We start from the raw sequence: 22,482 nt of genomic DNA on the forward strand, positions 1-22,482 counted from the left end.
CAACTTAAAGAAGTCCAGACGCTTTTCTTTGCAAGCTCCTTTGACTACGATGACCTGGATGACTGAGAACCTTCACAGACATATGTGTCATTAATGGTTTCCTGTCTGTGCTCTACTGTCCCTGTCCAATGAAAATGTCCAAAAAATTATTATAAATCTGTTTCGCACTGGAGTTTATAAAACACTTCCTTTAAAATTAAGAAATGTAATCTTTTACTAACAAGAAACATTTTCCAGAACCAAAACTTCTTTTAAACACTGATGCCTTTCAGAAATCTCACCAACAGCTTCGATGCAGAAGTCAAAGCTGAGCTCAGAAGCCAGCTTCTTGTTGGATTTCAGTCTGCCCAGGAGATTAACGATCTTCACATTTTCTGGGGAGAGAAATATAATTATTGTTGTGCTGTATGTATATGTGTATTCTCCTCAGCGAGTGGGCCAATCTGAATGAAATCCGATCACGAATTTGAAAAAGTGCCGCAGGGATCTTGCTACTAGTAGTAATGCTGGTTGATACAGTTTGTGTACAGTGTACAGACACTTACGGTCCAAACACACCAACACTGTGTCTCTCTCCAGCTGGGTGACATGGATTGCGTCCACCTGCTGATTACCTGTGGGGAGAGAAGTGCTCAGTAACCGTCCTGCTCTCCAACTCTTTCTTCTATTACTTAGTTTATTTTGCAACACTACTGGATTTGCCATCAGTTCACTAATGCTACACACGCTTTTGTTTTTCTTCAATTTTTTTATCCAAGCATCTTGAATTCTTCCACAATTCTTAAAACAACGCACATGTTAGACTTACCTGGTCCAATTTCTGTGAACCATGATGAGCAGGAGTTGAGGTTGATAGTCTCAAAGCAGACCACCTGACTCGGCTCTGTGGCCTGGCTGATGGCAACACACACCAGAGGATACTCCTGCTCTGGAACCACCAGCATCTCAAACACCTTTAGCGGGCTGGGAAGAGGGAAGTCAAAGTGCTGCGCCAGGAAGAGAGAAGCAACATGTTATCTATGATCACCGGTGTTCCGCTGTTTAAAGTACAAGAGCATCAGTTTTATATAATTATGCTTATGGAGACACTTTCACAATGAGCTGTGGAGCAAAGGAGTAAAATCAAACATGCATGCAAGTTATGAAGCACAACCTTACTGGAAAAGCAGAGGCTTAATTAGAGATGTTCATGTTTCTGCTGTGAGAAAAATAACCAACTGACCTTGATGAGCATAAATCTCTGCATGGGCTCATACCACTGCAAAAGGACAATCCCAGACTGAAGCGCTCCACACAGGTACTTGTGGCCAGTATACGGGTTTCTCACTGTGGATCAGAACAAAAAGTCAGAAGAGCATACAAAACTAAAATGTTGTGGCAAAAAAAGGAGGCCATGATGCAACTTTTATACAGACACGGTTTAATATGCAGGGTTTAAAGGGGAAAAGCCACTCACCAATGCAGCACTTGTGACAGCCCTTTGTGTCAGGGATCTTAGTTGTCAAGGCAAATCTCCTGAGGAGAGAAAGAGTCAAGTTGTCGTGACCACAGTCTTAAAAGAGCTGATGACGTCTAGAATCAGGGAAGTTGGCCTGTGGTTCTCTTTTTCTCTGTACCGCTGCAGCAGTTTGTCACAAAGGTAAAAGAACAACAAAAAGACTGCACAGCATGGGCGTAGCAGCAACACTTTAAATGAGAAAACCAGTGGTGTGATCTTATCACAGTGTGTCAGGCGCCTGCTGAAAATGCGGTTAGATAATCTTATTTATGAGTTTCAGATACCAAACCAGGCCTTTCGAGCTTACTTGGGCAAAGGGAAGCGATGAGTCTGGAACTGAGCGGCCAGGCCCGGCTTCTTCATCTGCTCGAACAGCCCGATGAGATTGTGGGAGTACAGCTGGAAGGTTTTACCTGCACAGCGTGGGACACAGCGTATCCCATCATCAGTTTCATTACGGGCAATAATTTCTAAATATTTTTGACAAACTTGGATCTCCTGAAGCAGTTTTCACATGTAGAAAGGTTAGATGTGGACAGGGGTAAAAACAGAAGTGTGATGATGATGATGTGAGTCATGATTACCTTCTGATGAAGCCAGTTAATAGAATATCAAATCAAGCCAGGGGAGAGGAGGGTGGACAGTGTCCAAGGGAAGAGGAGAAGAGAACAGAGGTTAAGTAAACCAAGGTGCAAAACTGCTGAAGGTAAAACCGAAAGCAGACCTGACGCTTCATAATCCCATCTTCAACTCTTAAGATGAGAAAAGGAGAAGTCGTTGGGACATCCAATTGAAGACAGTTTGGTTTCAAATGATAGCTAGCACATCTGATTTCTATATGGAAGACACTGTTCTTTGTAAGCGTAGCCAAGGGTAATATAACTGCGTTTCTTCAGTAAAGGGACAGGCCGTAAAGCCAGATGTGCCCCTCTTGGGTCACTGCTACAAGTATAAAGCTATTAGAGAGGCTTTCTGGGGCTAAACAAAGTACACAGTTATTTTTGGGCACAGATATAGCGGATGTGTTGCCTCAGGGGAGCAGCCAGATAACACAGGACAAAGAAGCAGCAGGTTATGACTGTGGCTGTTAAAGCAGGAGGTTGTTATAAATCCATCACCTACCTGATAAAGACATCAGGTTGTTGTTGATAACGTACAGCCACGTGCATTTCCTTGGGAAGAGCTAAACAGAGATTCAAACACAATAATTCAATAACTAAACATTGGCTTGTAAAAGAACAGAGTCAACAGTCAAACTGTCCAATCAGAGCTCAGCAAGTTTTCTCCACACCTCAAAACACAAATAATTCATTATGATGTACCAAACTCTTTATTGTGTTTCGGTTGTTTTGCTCCACCAACTTTAGGATTATGATTAAAGATGAAAAGTGACGAGATCGGTTCTGTTTATCAGTCTGACTCTTTAGCAGATGTCTGACTGCTTTCTGTATACACAGGGTTTCAGTACAACAGCTCATTATGTCTCAACTTGACACTGAAGTAGAAAGAGAAATGAAAACTTAAAAAGGTCAAAATAAATTCTTAAAAAAAATAAAATAAAAAACACTACAATGCATGCACACACTTCTGATTATTTAAACAACTAAGATCAACTCACATTGCTTATTAGAATTGTGTAATGCACTCAAGTTCCGAAATAGCTGGTGTTCTTTGCACAAAGCCCAAACTGACTGAGATGTTGAAAGCTCGTTTCTTCCTCTCTGCCATGATTGTGTCAAAATTTGATAAAAGAACGTGATCAGCTTGGACGTATATCAATCAGAAGGAACTAATAATTTGTGACCAGTTTGTGCAGGCTACAACTGCCAGCCCATGAATAATTTATTTTAATTATGATCGATTTATCTCTAACAAAATATGTATCACAGACTTTGTAGGTAGCTGCAGTTAAACCACAGCTTAAAAAACCATTACTTAAACTGGGGGTCTTAGCTATTATAGACCAATCTCCAAACTTCTTATTTCTAAAATTCTTAGTAGTATTTATCAAACAATTAACTGATCATTTGCAGAGGAATGGTTTATTTGAAGAGTTTCAGCCAGAATGCAGAGTACATCAGAGTGCACTCCACAAACCGCACTAGCAAAGCTTACAAATGATCTCGTGGCCTCTGATAGTACACTCATCTCTGTGCGTCTGTGTTTTATATATTCAGCTATGAAGTCAGATTAAAATTAATTAGTTAAACTACAGGCATATAAACTGGTGTGTGAATGTGTGTGTGAATGGGTGGATGACTGGATGTGTAAAGCGCTTTGCGGTCCTTAGGGACTAGTAAAGCGCTATACAAATACAAGCCATTTCCCATTTCCCATAAAGGCTTGGATGAGCTACTATCAATCTTCCAAATTCTGAATTCAAATGAAAGTGAGGTTTGATCTGAATTCGGTGATTTTTGACCATGATATATCCTTCAATGTGCACATTAAACAACTATACAGGACTAATTCATGCATTCATTGTTTCTAGGCTGATCAGGTTGCTTTTACAGTTCCATAAAAAGCCCCTAGTTAATCTAAAATGCTGCAACAAGAGTACCAAAAGGGACTATAAAAATATATATTAGCTTCTGGTCTTTAGCTCCCTGTTGGATTGAAAATCTTTTTCCTCACATATAAAGTCTTGTGTAATCTGGCCCCATTGTAACTCGAAGACCTCATACTATCATATTATCTCAACAGAGCACTTTGCTCACAGACTGCAGGCTTCCTTGGGTTTCCTAGAATTTCTAAAAGTAAAATGGTTTCAGAGCCTCCCTCCTGTGGAACCAGTTTGGATTCAGGAGACTATTAAGATTAGATTGAAAACTTTCATTTTTGATAACGCTTTCAGCTATGGGTGGATTCTGAATTATCCCTTAGTTATGCTGCAGTAGAACACCCATGATAAATATAATATAAAGCAGCTTTTGTGTATTCCTGCCTGAAATCAATAAAACAGTTTTATCTGTGTGCGTCCCATAAAGACTCCCAAGCAATAGAATCAGGGTGGAGCTTCACAAAAAATTACAATTTCATTTTCAAGCAAGTTTCAGCTGCTGTTACCTGCTCCATTGTAGCTTCATGCAACTCATTAAGATTCAGAGTATAAATGCCATCTTCTGTCCCAAAGATTAGGTACTGATCTAGAAGAGGGATTAAAAAACAACAACATTGTGTTAGTAAAATAGCCGAAACCCTCTGTGTGTGGTATGCTCACTGCTCTTTGTGTACCTTTGGTGTCTGGATGGATCCATGACGTGGCACAGTTGATCTTCAATGGACAGCCATCAAACACTTTAGAGAAGCAGGCTCCCATCTGCAATGAAAAGCAGCACAGCTCAAAGCAGGCAGCCTCTTAAATGTCAGCCAGAGTTTAATGAGCTGAGCTGAACCACAAAGCAGAAAGCTCTGTGGACCCCAAATATCTACAGAATGTACAGTAGAAGCTCAGACGAGAGTTTAATAACAGTCTCAGTGAAAGCGGGACGGCGGGAACCGTGAAGGACAATACAAATGATTCACTCACCAGTACTTTAGGAGTGGGTGGCAGGCCGTTGATAGCTGGTTTCTAAGGAGGAGGGGAGGAAATGAAAACCATAAGATAATATAGATGCAAAAGACAGAACAATTATCCTAAACTTAGCTCCATAATTTTAAAACCAGCCTGAACAATAAGCAAAAGAACAAAATGCTTGTGTGAGTGTCCTGTCAAAGTCAATTAAATATGAAACATGAATGGATGCCAAGTTTCCCCCATTAACCAGCCACATTTGGATATAACAAAGGAAAAGCATCATATTTGAGGTTTCAGTTTGAGTTCAGTCAGCTAGCTGGAGGCACTGCATGTATCAAATGTATGCTGTATGTTGTAGTATCACATGACATTTTATCCTTAATCCAATGAGACTAAATGTAGCTATTATGGGTTACAATCAGAAACTATAAACTCACAGGGAATTCCTTTTTCTCCTTCCGGTTTTGCTCACTGGATGGTGGCTTGGGACTCCCTCCATTCACACTGCCATCTGAATCATTATCTGTAATGAAAAACCAGGCAGGTAAAATTACACTTACACAGTATTAATATCAGTTCACGCTGTCAAACAAGGAGGGTGTGAATCCAAAGATCAACCATGTTTACATCAGGCTCCCTTACCTTTAAGTTCAGATTTACTTGGAGCTTGCAAAAAAAATAAAACATTTCAGCGCTTATGAAGAAAAATGAAGAAGACAAAGTATGCAGACTCATACTGTGAATAAATCTGGATTTAGAAATAGACACAGATATGCTGAGACTCACCAGGATCCGAGGAGTGCGACAAAAGGCCGGGGCTACTGACGCTGGCTGACAGGAGGTCTGGAGATGAGTTCTCCACCTTGTTGCCCTGCTCAGGTGTGCTCTGTCTGCGAGCCACTTGGCTCGGTCCATTCTCCGAGTTAGGGAACCTCTTTACTGTCACAGACCTCTCATCGTTAAGGCCCATTTCCTCTGATGAGGTGCTTGAAGTTGGCTGAGAAGAAACATAACACTACAACACATTTAATCTTTACTTAAACCTAAAAAAAATTACAGCAAAAGTAGACATCTTTAAATTTAGGTGTTACCTTTGGAGGCAGAGGAGGAGGAACGCCTGGCTTGATGGTTGATCTGAAATTGAACCATTTTTAGCAGTAAGGTGTAAACCAGCAGAACAAAAGGTCATGCATTCATGATAAAATTTAAATCTGATGGCATAACTCACCGCTCCGTATCATCAAAGGCATCTTCAAGATGGGCGACGTGTCCCCTATAGGACAAACACAGTAATGAGTAACGCGGAAAGTAAGACTCATTTGGGTTTAGGAGGAATGCAAATGTTTATATGAAGTCCTATCTTTGAATGAGAACAATGAGGGGAAGATTCTGTGTTACTACAGACTTTAGATCACATTTGAGGTGACCTAAACCTACTGGGGACAATGATATTATTATGACTATGACCACTACTATAAACTACCAGTTAAAAGTAGGTTTCAAAACAGCTTCAATGCAGTTGAGCCCAAAATGGTTAGGCTGACACTTCAGCACTTTTTCTCTTCACACAACAGTAGTACACACAGCTTAAATCTACAGTAATCGTCACACCACACATGGTGAATGAAGAGGAGGCAGAAAGGGAGGTGGGCGGACCACGCTGAAAAAATGGTTGTGGTGCAGCAAGGAGGGTGTGGATTAGATGGCGTAGCTTATTACAGCACATGCAGTGTTAGTGTTACCGTTGGAACAATTCATCCTCAACGCTTTTGAGAAGGCTCCTTCGAGGGACAAGACGAGAGCGACACCGACAGTCAAAAAGAGGACAGAGAGAAGGTGAAGGAGGAAAAAAACCCCAAAAAACAAACAAACAGTCAAAGCACATGGACATGTGAGAGGGAGCTTAAAGACCAAAGTGACATTTCAAAGTGCAAAAGGGGGGCAAGGGGAGTAGGGGAGTGAGCTCATGTACAGCCATAGGTTAGGTCCAGTGAGGAAGCATGTTAATATGAGACACAGTGAAGAAAATCTATATACACAGAGAATCAAGAATGAGTAGTTTCTTTAGGACTAACATGTTTTGACTGTCTCAAAGTAAAAAAACAAACAAAACAAACTCAGACGATGTGAAATCCAAACAACAACAAATCTTTAATTTGCCTTAAATTCATTTGTCTGGTTAAGCCTCATGAGGCGCATTTATCTAAGACAAACCAGGTAGAGACTGAACGAGAACAACTGGGGGTAAATGGGAGCAGTTCCCATGACAACAGTTTCCATGGATCACCTGGTTGTTATTCCTCCTTCTGCAAAAGGACTCCAGGGGGAGAAGTCATTATCTTTGACATCCTGTGGAAAAGCATACATTCACAGAAATAGATATTTACATAGCTGCAGTTTTGTTAATCATCTGATATCTTTTTACTCCACACACGCACGCACGCACGCACGCACGCACGCACGCACGCACGCACGCACGCACGCACACACGCACACACACAACAAACAGAAACTAAAATTAGTGTTAAACAGAAAATGATTTAAACAGAACATGATAATCACCGTTTCATAATGAGCCGCAGTTTCCTTCTGTACTGGTGCTTTAAACTGGAGCTTGTCAACTGTAAAAAACAGAGATGGTGTTTCTTTTCTTTTCTCCCTTTCTTTGCGCACATCTTTGACACTAGAGGGCATCAGCATCCAACACTTCAACACACACAAAGCACTGGAGTTATCAACATTGGGCATTAGTACCAGAAAACTTGGGAAAGAATTCCTTCCTAACCTAAAAACAGGTGTAAGAACAAACCCAAAGCAGATCATCTGCTTCCACAACAGTTAACCTGCCAAAACACTACAGAGATCCCTCACTGATTTACGATGTTACGACTTGAATGTTTGGTCTGTAGCTTCGAGACGAGTTGCTCACTAAAGACAGACACAGGTTAAACTTGACGCTGACCAGACCTGTTCCCTTTGGGGAAATATTAGTGTGAGGAAACATGAATTACAGATACATCACAGGACAGATTCTTCAGCAGTTTAGACTTCAGGTTGCGTTCTGTCAAACAGTTGATCCAATAAGGGTGTCTGGTTTGCTGTCCAGTATAAATACGACATGATTCGGCTGTAATTATGAAGGTGAAAGAAATCAGCCCACATAATCACCTTCGCATTAACAAAGACGCGTTGTATTAAAGAATTCAGACCACAGATCCCTCCCCACCTCCCCTTTCCCATGTTTTTCTTCTCAACATATCCAGATAGTGTGGAGGTTGGGAGGTAAGAAAAACAATAAAAAAGTTTAAAGAATTGAAGCCGAGTGATCAGGTGAGTCTTACGAGGCAAGCTTTGCTTTCTTGTCAGGGTAAGATTAGTCATTTAAATGCAATTTCAAGTCAGTCAGCCTAACAGGAACCAAGATGTCACAATATCCAAATTATTCAGCCTTACAAAAAAGCTGAAGTTACATTAGGTAGCCACTATATGCAGACAAAATCGCCTTATTAGTACCATTTAAATGTCAAACCGAGTGTTCCATTTCTACAACATTATCATATTTCTAATGAAATCTTAGGGGTGAGGGTTGGAATTAGACAAACACACACTGTCTCACTACTCTCACACTGACCTGCATCCACCCTGTGTCCCTCAGTGAAGCTAGGACTTGAGGGTGGCTCTCTTTGGTCTGTTCCATTGTTTGCTTCATGGTGGAGGGAAGGTCATATAACAGTGAGAAATTTAGATAAAAGAAACCAGACAAGAAGTACATCTGATACAAGCGATCACAGCACAGACGAGCACAAAACACAATGCAGCATGGTATAAATACCACACCTATCTCAACGCCAGGCAGCTGTTAGGTCATTCTAAAATGATGAAATGAAGAAATGGCCACAAACTACTGACACAACAGGCACAACACTGCATTCGGCTTTATCTATCACAACTAACGGCGACACAAAAAAAAACCAAAAAAAAAAAAAACACAGCTTCCCTGAAGGGGCAGGGGACAAGATGTAGAACTGTGACAACTGGACCCATCGCCAAATTCTTGAAAACAAATTCTGGCTAAAAACTTGAGATTTTTAGGAAAACTCAGAGACCCTTCAGACAAGCTATTTTGCAGGATTCCTTGAGCAACAGATGAGACAACACTTAACATGTAAAAATAGCACAAGCGACTTTACTTTCTCTTCCATGAATCCACAGACTTTTTTTTTTAGACACGCCAAAACATGCTGTGGCCTGGAAAGGTGCCAGCCTCTGCTGAAGGATTAAAGGAATGACCCTTGGTGATGCCACCAGACCTAGATCGACCTAACCACTCACAACAGCTAACACGCAAACCAACGACAGGACAGAAGCACAGCGAGCGATTGCGGAGAGGGGCTGGCCTTAATGATCCATTTAGCTTTGATGTTCACTTACAGTCGATCTCTGAGCGCGTCCTCTCAGCTCTGGCATGCTTGTTGGTGGAGCGGATGGTGTGTCTGACTTCGCTGTTTCCCTGAAACTGATGGTGAAAGACAGAATTTTTATTGAGGGAGCAGCACTTCAGAAGACAGTAAAATGTTAGCAGCTTATATAATATTCAGTGTGTAATTATTAGTTATCGCATTATCTTTTTAGATTATCTACAAAATTTGAGTTACGGTTAGCCAAAGCTGAGCTGAGACCAGCTTTTCTGGAGCATGATCACATTATTATGCATCCCAGTGGCTGTTTGTTTGCAACAAGCTCTATTGCTTGCAGTCAATAGCCTTTAGAGTTTTTTCACTCATCGTGGCCAAGACAGTGCTACTGCTGTCAGTGGGAGAAAAGCACAATGGTCCTTTAAAAAGCGCTGGTACCACCTCTTTGGCTGCCACATAGATGTGATGTTGAATCCAGTCGGAATAATAATGTCATTGGAGAGAATCAGGAAGAGGGGGAAGGGAAGTTTTAGGGGAACATGAAAGACCTGAAAGAAGCTCGCTGGTTATAGTTCACCGCTGAAAACATGTCACACATTCTAATATTTACATTCACTGATAAGAATCTGTCGTGTAGCTCAAACAGCAAGTGATAGTTTAACGTACTTCTTTAAATCAGTTATTTGCAACAAGTTCAAACATGTTCAAACAAACATGTACCAAGAACTGCATTACAGGTTTAATATTTTCAGGGTATAAATAAAAGTTGTGTGTTTATATTTCTGATTACTAGCTTGTTGACTGGGTTGGCTTTGATTTTCTTAGACAATCTCCTAACAACACACATTTCTATATATGATTTGGAGTCAGTTATTACCTCAAGGTCATCCTCATCCATTTCTCCAAAATTCTGGTGGTTGTCCGGGTTGTTCATCTTATCAATAAGCTCTGTGGCAAGTCTCCTCGTCAAACCCGTCTGAGCCATAAACACATGCTGGGAGAAACACTAAAGAGTTAGAGATCTTTACCAGGATCATAACAGGAAAACAGCTGTTTGTGTTAGACACCTGACACTAATTTGACACATAAGAGTCATAAAGGTATAGAAGCAAAGAATTTAGATTCATGTGGGGGTGGATGAAAAGGAAAGCACACTCTCTGTCAGTTCAAAGATTTTTTACAAATCATGACCTTATCAGGTCTTAAATTTAGGGAAATACTACCCGAGTTGTTAAATAATGACATCATCTGAGGTTGTATTTACCTAATTTTAAGACATGCAAAGAACCCCATTTCTTTTATTATGTCCTGATGCATAAAACTTTTGTATTTAAAGAGGGTGTACTTTCTTTTCAGATTGCAGATTGTAGGTAGTGTTCTACCCCAAAAGCTTGTTACAGATCACCAACTCCTAGCTATAAGGATAAATCATCACATTCCAGGACTTCTGGGATGCAACTATCCTCAGAGATACATGCTGTACTAATGAGACGAGAATACACTGTGCTTGTATACCTAAAAATTAGAAACAGGTGCTAACTGAACTCTGGCTCCCATCCTAAAGAGCTGAAACTAAGATAAGCTTTAATAAATACGAAACACTGAAAACAGTTCAAGGCCAGAGTCTGACGGCAAGCCAAACACTGAGAACGTCAGCCAAACCACACAGAAGCTGAGGAGGCCAGCTGGGGTTCATAAGGCTCTGCTGAATTTGGACAGAATGACAACTTCTATTTGTTTGTCAGGTGTTTTAGATTTGCAAAGGAACATAGGCCAACAAGCAAAAGAAAAAAAGAAGACGAAGAAGACACTGCAAAAAACAACAGACTCTCCGAAAACATTCACATTTTTTAAACATCAGCGCTCATACTGCACTATATTTTTTTTATTTTGAACATTTCAACCACGCATGGAAAACAGAGTAATATTTATTACCCCTAGAATTTTTTCTGCAGTGGGCCGCTTCTTTGGGCTCTTTGTTAAACACACTTTCACAAAGTTATGGAAGGCAGGAGACCTGTTGGATAAGATAAGTTTGTTTAAAACAACGATTATTCATATTATCTAAGAGCAAGGTATAAAGGTATAAATTATATCGCAATCCAACAATAGCATTGTGATTACTTTGGAACACTCACCATTTGCTCTTATCTTTTAGCTTCGGAGGCTGGAAGCTACTCTTCGACATCAAAAACAAGGCCCTACAGCAGATAAAGGAATGAGGATTTAATGACGCCAAGGAGGAAAATGTATTAATATATTATGTAAGGGAGCTCTAACTGATCATTTATGGGGAGGAAGTAAAACATACCTCATTGGATGCAAGTCAAACATCGGAGGCTGGAGCTCAGCCAACTCTATGGCTGTGATGCCAACAGCCCAGACGTCACACAGCTGGTTGTAGCCCCCGTTCTTCTCCACTGCAGCTACTTCAGGAGCCATCCTAAAGAAAGTGAGGACAGAGATTTAGCAGTGGCTCATTTGTTAGAATAAAAAGCAGAAGTCAGCTTTAGTGAAAGAGCAGAGGCCTGAATGTACCAGGGTCTACACATCTATAGCGTGTGACATTGAACTTTCATCTAGAAAATGGTGAAAAATATTCTAGGATGGAGCTGAAAAGGCTTAGAGTCTTTCACCAGCGCTCTTTAACCAAACTAACAAAAGCTGTCAAGGGCCTAGAGGCCTGTTTTACACAGATGACACACTCACCAATAAGGTGTTCCGATAAAGGACTTTCTTTTGGCAATGGTGGCTGTTATTTTGGCTGCAACTCCAAAGTCAGCTGTAAGAAGGATAACAGGGCTTTACAGATTATGTAATGCACATACAGCTAAAGGCTGTTCAGGAGTTCAGGTTCTCATGAAATAAAGATGCTGAAGAGGAACTTACCCAACTTCACGTCTCCGTTGTCTGTCAGCAGTATGTTGGCACCCTGTAAAGAGTAAACATTTGATTTATGCTGAGAAAATCCATTTAAAAAACATACAACAAGAATTTATTAACATTAGAATGAAGCTTGATTCTCATGTAAAACAACGTTTCAAAAATGTACATTAGATTCAAACAGTTGTATCTATTATGGATCTCAATATGATCACTTCAGGCACACACTGTACTGCTGTGAGCACAGGAGCTCCGCCCACCTGCTCCTCAAACCTTCTGTTTGCGAGGGGGAGCCAATCAGAAAAAGTTGGCTTAAAGAGTGTTTCAGAGATTGAACTGAAGAGCTATATCAAAGCAGATAAGGATCATCTTATAATGTTAATGACGTAAAGTCGCTCAAGCAGAGTCTAAAAAGATAAATACAGGGCCAGAAATAACCACAATAACAGCTTTATATGTGTAAAGATTTCTCAGCAACACCCGGCATGTTACTATCCTGGCGTCTCGTAAACTTGGAGTAGTATCACAGCCTTTAATAGTTTCACTAATATTGTTTCTGCTGGCTGTGACTGACGGTGTCTCTGGTGGCATCCTGCGGTGAGAGTAGAGGAAACAGGAAGTGCTTGCTGCATAGAGCTGAAAAAGATAATAGATCCAGCCCTGACCTTTATGATAACACATGAGAGCGAAGTTCCAGGCTTTAGTGCATGCATCGAGCAAAGTTAACTTCAGCTCAAAAGTGCAAAAGTAGCATCAGTCACATGCTTCCGAGCAAGCACACCCAGTTATGCTTTTCCTGTGACTTTGGTTTTACACCTATGCTGCCATGTCCGACCTCTGCCCCATTTTGAGGGCCACCAATGCATTCATGCTGACATTAATAGTACTGAAACTGCTACTTGTGCTGCTGCTTTTTCTTGAGATGTTCTGAAATTTACTGCTTAAAGTATCATCAGACGGTCGGTGTTTGTATGTGATGTATTACAACAGCCACGATAAGGAGACAAAATTCACATTCAAAGAAAATGAAATAAAAACCAATTGTACCTTGATATCGCGGTGCATCTTCCCCTTAATGTGGAGATATCCCAAACCCTGTAAAGGAAGGCACAGCATTACGTAATGACCACATTTGAAACCACAAACTCTGTAACGTTTCCTCAAAATATTCCAAGTAAATTACCTGTAAGGTCTCTCTGCAGACGTATGCTATTTGAAGCTCTGACAGAGGTCCAGTCACTATTACACACATTCATTCAATGTTAGTAGGGCTGAAGACAGAGATGGCACAAGGTGCATAGCAATAAAACGTAGTTCATGTCTGCACCTTGCCATGTATGAATAAAACTAAAGCTCACCATGATAGATGTCCTGCAGAGATCCTCCCCCGCAGTACTCCATGCATATCCAAAGTTTCTCTCGACTAGAAAAAAAAAAGCAGAATTAAGAACATTTTAACCACTTATGCAGTCACAAAATACACCAGAGCAAACAAACATTTTGAGAAGCTGCGAAGCTTGTTTTAGAAAAAATAAAATAAAATTGCTCCCTGATAAAAAAAACAACTAAGAATAAGAGGTGTAAGAGTTCTGAAACTGGAAATGAATCCTCCATAGAAAGTTTCTTCCTGTTTCACATGAAAGCTGAACATCTAAAAAGCCTTCAGGTAAAGCGTGTGCTGAAAATACAACAAGCGATCGCTGCTGTGGTGAGAAGTTTTCTCTCAGCTTTGTTGTTCACACGCTACACCCTAAAAAACATATAAAAACAGACCAAAAACAGTAACAAGGCCTTATAATTTAGAGAATGGTTGCAGTCCTAATAAAAACGACACGTGAACCAGTAGAGGGGTTGCTCACTGCCACCTTGTTTCACTCAACATTTAGGTGGTCATGGAAACCATTTCAGGTAACTAAAGGGGTCAACAGGAAACTTAAAATTTCCCCAGATAAACAGGGGTTCCTTTGATTAAATTAAGGTAGTTTTATAATAATTAATGCACAGTTCATTGCTCATTAACGCTTTACTGTATCCAGTTGAGCTCTGTGTGGCAACGCCACATAAGACATGCCTGCTGAGATAAGACATACAGCTCTCTGCACGAATAGCCAAATAAAATAGTTCAGAGGCTTTTATTCCATTTAAACCTGCTGGAAGTCTAAGGAAGATGTGGGCGGAACCGGGCCAACTTCCTCTGAAATACCAGCCACAAATCATGGACTTCATTAAAACAGAAGAATAGCATCCTGGCACCGAAGGGCCTAGTCAGCACCCGTCTGCCCAGTTGAAGAGTCTGAGTCATACTTTCACACACACAGGTTTACTAAGTAATTAAATACATCATGTGAGTTTCAGGCAGTGGCTTGTTAAATCCTTTTGACAGTTACATATGAATTCCACAAATGTTATGCACTCGACTGGCTGTGAGAGTGAGGAAAAAAAGAAAACAAACTGTGAGGGTAAAATGACTACGCAGGAGCATTTTGTGCTGGCTCTTACCAGAGGTAGCTCCCAAAGTAGGCCACAATATTGTGGTGCTTGCATTCCTTCACCATGAAGATTTCCTGCTGTATGATGGAAAAGTCATCCCCTGGAAACAGAGAGAGAAATCACAGACACACGGACCAAAAAAAGTGTTTATTTCATTTTCTGCCCTGCTTTGTTTTAAAATGAAAAATTACTGCAGTCTTAAAATAAAAACCATTTAGTTTAAAAGATCATGTAAAAACCCTCAGAGGTAGTATGTTTTTTGGGCACTAAAGTCTGTTGACACAAACGACCACACAAGCATCCAGCGTGTGACAATGCTTGCATCTTCCTTAAACTTTAGGCTTTAAAAAGGCAAAAAAACAACCCTAAATCTTCTCTTTGTTATCTTTTCAGTTCAGTAAACAAAAAGTCTTCCCATGTTTGCCAAGGTTTCACCATATTTTATCCCTGTGTAAATACAGCAGGATACAGAACACTCAATGACATGAGAGGTTTTAAAGTTTATGTGGTATAGGTCATTATCAAAGCAGCATTCCAGCTCAGCAAAGATCACCACCACATTTAACCAGTAGGAAGCAAAAAGACAAAAATATGTAAGCTCAGCTGTCCCAGTTGAGCATAGAAAGACAGCCCTGGAATACATTAACAGCTGGTTAAGATCAACTACACTCTGTGACTGTCATCACAGGCAATGCTTTAAGCTTAAGTTCATATATAAATGTCTTTGGTTCCGCGATCAATCATCCAGGTTAGGAAATGAAGAAGTACTCAAACTGATGAAGCTTTTCTCCCAGTGAAACGCTACGTGCAGATGAACAAAATCCACTTTCTTTGATTCACACATAAATATACTCTCTGCTTAAATAAATAGTAGGTTGCACATCATTGGTAGTGACAGGAAATTACTGAAAACAAACTTATTTCCTTTCCAGGCTGTGGTCAAACCTGTGAATTCTTGTAACTGAGGTGGTATGTGAACAGACCTCTTTTTTTGCTTCTGTTATACAATCATCAGAGTAAATTAAACTGAGCTGCATTACACAACAATACTGTGCTTCAGACACCAAACCAGGTGGTTTGGGGTCAGCTTTTCTGATACAGGGCTAGTTATACTCAGAAAGAAAGCATGATCAGCAGAAAAACTTCCTGAAGCACAGCGGCTCGTTATTGTGCACAAACACTTTGCAAGCAACTAGGCAACTTGCGTACAGCCAACCTGTTTTCAGTGTGTCTGGGACAGTTTAGGCTTTTTCACGTGCCTGGAATGCAAACACGAGTCAAACTATTTAAACAATACACGAGTCGTGTCTTAAAATAAACCAAACACTATCTATATGCCTTTGATTTTCCTACATATAACTCAGTATAGCAGAAAGCACACATTTCCGTGCGTCACATTATTTTAAGTGACACAGAAGGAGACTTTTTTCCCGAAAACTCATTCAGTCACCAAGGTGGCATGTCAGACATTCTGCTTACAGCTTTTACATAGCTGAAATGTCAAAGAAAAGTTTACCAGAAGGAAGACGTATTGCAAAAGTCGAATACACCTCCAACTGCTTTTTACACGCACGCTGGGATATTCCTGTTAATCTGCCTTTAAAAAGCTTTAATCAGATTCACAATTAAATCTACTTGGTAAAGTTTCTTTTTCCATTTACTCAACACACTGCCATAGTTTTTACTTCTGTACTTTTTGTTACACATTCAACATGTGCAATGATGACGATTGAATTACTCGGTGCTCAATATGGTCAAGAGACGCCTCAACAGGAGGAAGTGGAGCATTGGCGTAATTCTGCTTGACTCCCTCCACTCCATTTGTTAAATGTCCTATAGATAAGAGGCTATAATAAGAATATGAGTAATGCCTCACACTCACCGGACCTTGTGAAAGCAACTGCTTGACAGCTTTGACGCAAAGCTCCAATTTTTTTCATGGAATCCTACATGAAGCCTCACCTTGGCGAACAGGGTTATAACTATGTCATACCACATGTGTACAGGGAGAACTAGTGTGGATCACAAACAATCTTAAATATATCTGTTGACTGACAGCAAAGGGTTTGAAGAGCCACAAAAATTTGAGCAGGAGAAATTTTAGTGAGTGAGCTTAGTACAGAAAACAAAATACATAACAAGTCACCCCACAATCTTCTCTTCTTGGTGAGCAGAGGCCTAAGAGTTTAGCCACTTCCTCCCAGATCGAGCGCTTCCCCCTGCTCTGAATATACACTATGCCTCTCATCGTGTCAAGTTTCATTTCAGTATGTAGGACTTTTGTCGAAACCTGTTACCGATAATCTCAGAAATAAAGTCCTTTTTTAATTTAAAAACATATCTGACGGTAGAAGAAGATGGCTTTATTTTAACTGACTGCTAACTGGAACCATCCAAAGATGAGAAACAAGATTAGGAAACATTAAAAGTTACTGTTTATGTGTTGAAATTTAAAAAAAAGAAAGTAAAATAAAAAAAAAGGTAAGTCTGGTGACATAGTTCTGAGAATCTCTAGTGGAAACTGCTGGGAGGTTTTTGCAAACACACAGAACTTAAAAACTACAGAGTCACAAGACGACCAGACTAATGATGAAGTGATTATGAGTTTGTACCAAAAAAAGAAAAAGAAATGTCCTTCTCCATTTGTCATTAATGGTCACACAGTGACAACCCACACCAATTTGGTTCAGTGGTTATTTTTCTTTTAATGCTGCAGTCAAAAGCCCCACAGTCTCACCGCCAGAAGGTTTTACCACTCCTAACTCTTTTTCTGTCCCGTATTTTCTTACGGGCGTCACTCCTGGTTAAACCTGTTTGATTGCACGGTCCACCCAAAGCTGTTTACCTCGAGCACAGAAAGGAGGGCCTCTTGCGAAAGATTAGGTAAAGAAAGGAGTCCTTCTTTGACCAAAGCTGGGTCAAAAAAAAGAAAAGAAAAGAAAGGAAAGGAACTCTGAACACAGGTTTAGATCATCTTGATAATCTATTGAGTTAACCTGTAACAATTTTTGCTTTAAAGCCTTTGCAGTCCAACCTTCTCACTTCATCTGATATTTTCTGATCATTCCTATATAACCTGTCAAGTCTGCACAAGTCATATCGACCATTTTGCACAGTCCATCATAAAAACAAGAAACGTTCCTCCCTCGCCAAGTCTGTCTTTTGGCATGCAGCTCACTTTCCTAATTTTTTTTTTTAACAGGTTAAGCGTGACAAGAAAGACGAGAAATGTTTCTTTGCATCTGTTTACGACCAGCCTGCCAATTAAAAAAAACAAACTATCTTGAGCAGTCAAAACATGTGATGCACGTTTTTATAAAGTGCCTTTCGTTCAACTTAATCAACAAGAACCTTCATCAGAAAAAAAAATCAAACAAAGAAAATACGTTGCGGCTCAACTGCATTACATAACAAGATGGGACATGTTTTGGCCCTCAACCAGCTTCAGCTTTCTGAAATTTGTAGTTGAAATATTCAGCTTGTGGTCTCCATCAGACAAATTTAGCACCATTGATCTCAGTCATTGTCATAAGCCGAGGCCACCAAGTCAGGATAAATTCATACTTTTATGCTCTGTCCTGCAGGAATCCATACTACCGCACAATAATATATAGAATAATAATAATATATATCAAGTTCATGGATCAAACATTTAAACATTTGACAAGAAGAACAAATGTAAACACTGATTAGTGATCCTATGATTCTTCATTGACCCAGACATGTGATGAATGAAAGAAAAGCATAAACAGGAGTGAATGTCCTCCTTCGCTGTTAATCAGCTGAGCTCTGTCTGGTCGCTGGTGGTACAAAGCCCTCTCCGTAATCCCACTAATCTGGATCGTGCTAACTCTGTCACTAGGTCATTACCAGCATAAACCCCAAAGTGGAACCAGTCTTTCTGTTCCTTGTACACAAAACCACACATCATACTCCTGCTGGGAAATGAGATTTATTTTTCACTGTTTAGATATTTGCCTTTTCTTGATAAATATTATATAAAATCTTCAGTTTACGTAAGAAGTCCAGTTTTGTTGCAGTAAAAAAAATTTTTTTTACAGTTATTTGAGGGGAGTTTTTTTCTGTAAAATGCTAAAAAGCTGTGTGTTTTCTTTTCACTGCGATGAGATAATGAAATAAAGGTAACAGCTCTTACCTGGTTCCAACTTTATGACCTTCACAGCAGCAAGCTCTCCGGTTTGTATGTTTCGAGCCTGAAAAACACAATAACACAATTTTAACTGAGGCTTTAACTGTAGGTTGCTCACCGCCTGTTAACTGTATTGACTGAAACACTGACTATAGAGACCAAATAAACTTGAACACAAAAGTCAATAAAGAAAAGAAGTTGTGGCCAACCAGCATTATAAATTAGCCACCAGGGAAAGGCCGGACACCGTCTGTGACTTATGAATAAATGTCTGAATGTCTGCATATTTTAGTCATTCCTCAGTTAATTTTTTGTTTCTTCCCTGAATCACTTCATAATGCCGACAAGCATGTTTGTATTTCATAGATTTTACAAAGCATCCATCATGTGTAAAAGTCCTGTGCTACAGCAGGTTTCACTGAAGTCCAAATCCAGGTCAAGACGGGATGCTGCCTAATCCGAGAGAGTGAAATGTCTGGACGAGCGGCTAAATCAGCCATAAACCACAAAACCCAGCAGCCTGGGCATCTTTCAGTAGTGGAATGTGGTGGTGATTCACACATGTAAACAGCAACCCAAACAAAGCTTTAAACTGTTTAAAATGCAGCTGCGTGCACACAAACATAAAGACATTTAAGAAAACAGAACAATTTTTTCCTACTGTGCACATATTACGAGAGCATGTGACTGTTCTGCTTTAAACTCAAGTGTGTTTAGTATTTGTGTTGAACCTCTGTTTGTTACTTCCTGAAGCAGAGGTAACCAACCTAAGAAATAAGCCACTAAAGGGGGGAGTTTTCATTATAATACCCACATACAAGATGAAGCAGAGAATATGTAGCATGTGACACTGTTTCTCATTTCCATTAGGATTCTTTCCATCTCTCTCTCACGTCTCTGGTCTCATGTTTGCGCAAATTCAGGGTAATTACAGTGAGGCTGATTCCTTCAAACTGAACATATACATAGAACAAAGTGAGTAAACATCATAAGTGTGAAAGACCTGGCACTTTTCACAACTCAAAATACCTCCAGGTACCCCATTATTTTGGGAAAACAAAACTTTTCTAGCATTTTTTTTTTAAGTCAAATTTGATTGTTGAGCCTATAAGTGCAGTTTTAATGCCCTTGTGACAATCAAAATATAAGTAATTTAGATAAGGCTGTAAAATAGCTGGTCAAATAATGGATGTGTAACTAAGATGGCTGCTGAGTGGTGAGACTAGCTTCTAGAATGATTTTACTACAAGTGACTGACTATTTACAGTATCCCTTAGTTCCCTCTTTGTCCCTCAACACTTAACTTTGATGCAAATATTTTCAAAGCCATCGATACTCCATTCATCTACTGGCCTTCCAAGATTGGTTTTTCCCTTTCTAATTGTGTTATATGACAGGAAATTGACCAGAAAAAGATTCACAACCTGGGGAATTACTCTACAACTAAAGAAAACCAAAATAACCTCCACAGAGATGCCATGAAATTGTTAAACCAATATATTCACATGTAGTAAACATTCAAAGGTGAGGAATGCCATGCTGAGGACTTTTCCCAAATCTAAAGGCGCTTTCTCTGTCAAAGGGCAGAACACACCCATAGTGAAACGCATGTTTAGACAGGGGCCTGATCATATTTCAACTCACTGCAGCTCTGAGCCTGTGAGCTCCGGGAGAATACCAGGCGCAGCATACCACCGGTGGCCTGTCTGGGGGTGGAGGGTGGGCTGGCTCGCTGGCCAGGAAGGCTTTGTATGGAGGGAGGCCATGTGAGCCCGGCTGAACCATCACGTCTACATCAGATGGTTTGTCTGTTTGTGTGCGACAGATGGATAAACAAGAAAATTCTCCAGCAAAACGCACCTTGCCGCAGCCAGACAAACAGTGGGAAACATCTGGCAGTTAGTCGGCTATACCCAGCAAATTAATAACACATACGCAAAACAGCATTGGCTTGAAACAAATACATCAACGCACTAATATAATCATTCGATTTTCTATGGGGATTCTCCAGATGTTTGAGATTCACAACAATCTGACAAAGAAAAGGAGCAAATCCTCATAAATGTGCAGCTGGAACAAGTAAAGCTTTGCCATTTTTCAAGAAGAACATGGTAACAAATCACCCGAACAGTCAATTACTCTCTCTCTACTCTTTCTTACTTTGGACCTCTGGTTTTAACTGCAATAAAAGACTGTAGACTCAAGACTATTTGCCCAGTTTTTCCACAAAAAAGGGAAAAACCCCAAAAAGAAAAACTTACGAAACTAGACTGTCTCACAAAAAGCTGCAAAATAAATACAGCGCATATGCAAGTGAGAAAAAGGAACCAAATAATCATATGTTATTGCTGACAGTCTTTCTATATCCATGTCCAAAAACTAAACACAAATTTGACAGCTGAACTCTTATTCTGAAAAGTTATGCATCACACAATGTACTGTAACTGACCACTTTATTAGGTACGTCCTTGTACTGTCCTGGAGCCACTTTCGCTTTCAGAACTGCTTTAAATCTTCACAGATTCAACAAGGTGGTCAAAACATTCCTTTGGCCCATATTAACAGATAGTATCACACAGTTGCTGCACATTTGTCACGTGCACATCCATGATGTGAATCTCCTGTTCCACCGCATTTCAAAGAACAATAGAATAGAATAGAAATATCCTTTATGGACCCTGACTGGGGGAAACTGTAGTCTTCCAGCAGCAAAGTGACAGGCAGATGGAAAATGCAAATAAAAAATAAGAAATAAGAGACTGTACACTAAGTAAGGGCAATTTACAACATAAGCTGGTGTAGCCCATCTGGTTCAAGGTTAGACATGTTATGCATTCAGAGATGCTCTTCTGCATGCTTTTGTATAACGAGGTATGCTGAACGAGTGGTTATTTGAGTTACTCTTGCCCTTCTATTAGCCTAAAGCATTTTGGCCATTCTCTTCTGATATCTGGGATCAACAAGGCATTTTCCCCTGCTGCTCACTGGGCACTTTTTGTCTTTTTCAGATATTATCTGTAAAGCCAACCAATGATAGTGTGGTGGAAAATCCCAGTAGATAAAGAGTTTCAAAAATACTCAGACTATCCATCTGACACCAACAACCACATTCAAAGTCACTTAAATCACCTTTATTTCTTCCTCATTCTGATGTTCAAATTGAACTTCAGCAGGCCATCTTGACCATGTCCACATGCCTATCTGTTGAGTTACTCCCATGTGACTCTCTAATGACATATTCAGTTAGCAAGCAGCTAAACAGGTGTACCTATTGAAGTAAGTGGTGAATGTATTTCTGATGTATGTTGCATTGTCTCCACCAAAAGTGGTAGAGCAAACTAACAAGAAGATACAAGCAACGACCTGAGCACAACAGTCAAACTGGTTTAGCAACACTGCCTCCACAAGCAGGAAAATACAGGTAACAAACTGATCCAACCAATAAAATAAGATAACAAAGTAAAAAACAGTAAGCGCCACCATATGCAATGTTTGGCGCATGAATGGATGCACAACCTGGCTCTCACTC

General features: G+C 40.1%; 1 protein-coding gene across 9 annotated transcripts in view; it reads right to left on the reverse strand.

Moving 5' to 3' along the window:
* Positions 1-22,482, reverse strand: part of map4k5 (mitogen-activated protein kinase kinase kinase kinase 5) — a 28,468-nt gene that overhangs the window by 4,864 nt on the left and 1,122 nt on the right. The window contains exons 3-33 of one of the 9 annotated variants that reach the window (XM_086275174.1): positions 18,960-19,017; positions 14,813-14,903; positions 13,672-13,736; positions 13,497-13,552; positions 13,361-13,408; positions 12,320-12,362; positions 12,140-12,212; positions 11,742-11,873; positions 11,569-11,631; positions 11,366-11,447; positions 10,308-10,424; positions 9,447-9,531; positions 8,647-8,718; positions 7,578-7,636; positions 7,303-7,364; positions 6,758-6,796; positions 6,244-6,288; positions 6,107-6,149; positions 5,802-6,012; positions 5,658-5,681; positions 5,453-5,538; positions 5,028-5,069; positions 4,733-4,817; positions 4,565-4,644; positions 2,621-2,681; positions 1,806-1,911; positions 1,457-1,515; positions 1,223-1,326; positions 809-986; positions 546-614; positions 282-374 (exon numbers count right to left, since the gene is read on the reverse strand). In XM_086275174.1, coding sequence (XP_086131300.1) covers positions 282-374; positions 546-614; positions 809-986; positions 1,223-1,326; positions 1,457-1,515; positions 1,806-1,911; positions 2,621-2,681; positions 4,565-4,644; positions 4,733-4,817; positions 5,028-5,069; positions 5,453-5,538; positions 5,658-5,681; positions 5,802-6,012; positions 6,107-6,149; positions 6,244-6,288; positions 6,758-6,796; positions 7,303-7,364; positions 7,578-7,636; positions 8,647-8,718; positions 9,447-9,531; positions 10,308-10,424; positions 11,366-11,447; positions 11,569-11,631; positions 11,742-11,873; positions 12,140-12,212; positions 12,320-12,362; positions 13,361-13,408; positions 13,497-13,552; positions 13,672-13,736; positions 14,813-14,903; positions 18,960-19,017 — 2,431 coding nt within the window. Of the gene's footprint in view, positions 1-281; positions 375-545; positions 615-808; positions 987-1,222; positions 1,327-1,456; positions 1,516-1,805; positions 1,912-2,620; positions 2,682-4,564; positions 4,645-4,732; positions 4,818-5,027; positions 5,070-5,452; positions 5,539-5,657; positions 5,682-5,801; positions 6,031-6,106; positions 6,150-6,243; positions 6,289-6,757; positions 6,797-7,302; positions 7,365-7,577; positions 7,637-8,646; positions 8,719-9,446; positions 9,532-10,307; positions 10,425-11,365; positions 11,448-11,568; positions 11,632-11,741; positions 11,874-12,139; positions 12,213-12,319; positions 12,363-13,360; positions 13,409-13,496; positions 13,553-13,671; positions 13,737-14,812; positions 14,904-18,959; positions 19,018-22,482 lie in introns of all 9 variants that reach the window. The other 8 variants (XM_086275173.1, XM_086275180.1, XM_086275178.1 and 5 more) reach the window with 8 other exon arrangements.

The sequence above is a fragment of the Aulonocara sp. 'chitande type north' Nkhata Bay genome, linkage group LG19, assembly GCF_057382095.1.
Source record: "Aulonocara sp. 'chitande type north' Nkhata Bay isolate Kocher_YH1m ecotype deep benthic linkage group LG19, A_spYH_male_GT1.1, whole genome shotgun sequence".
Taxonomy (NCBI): domain Eukaryota; kingdom Metazoa; phylum Chordata; class Actinopteri; order Cichliformes; family Cichlidae; genus Aulonocara; species Aulonocara sp. 'chitande type north' Nkhata Bay.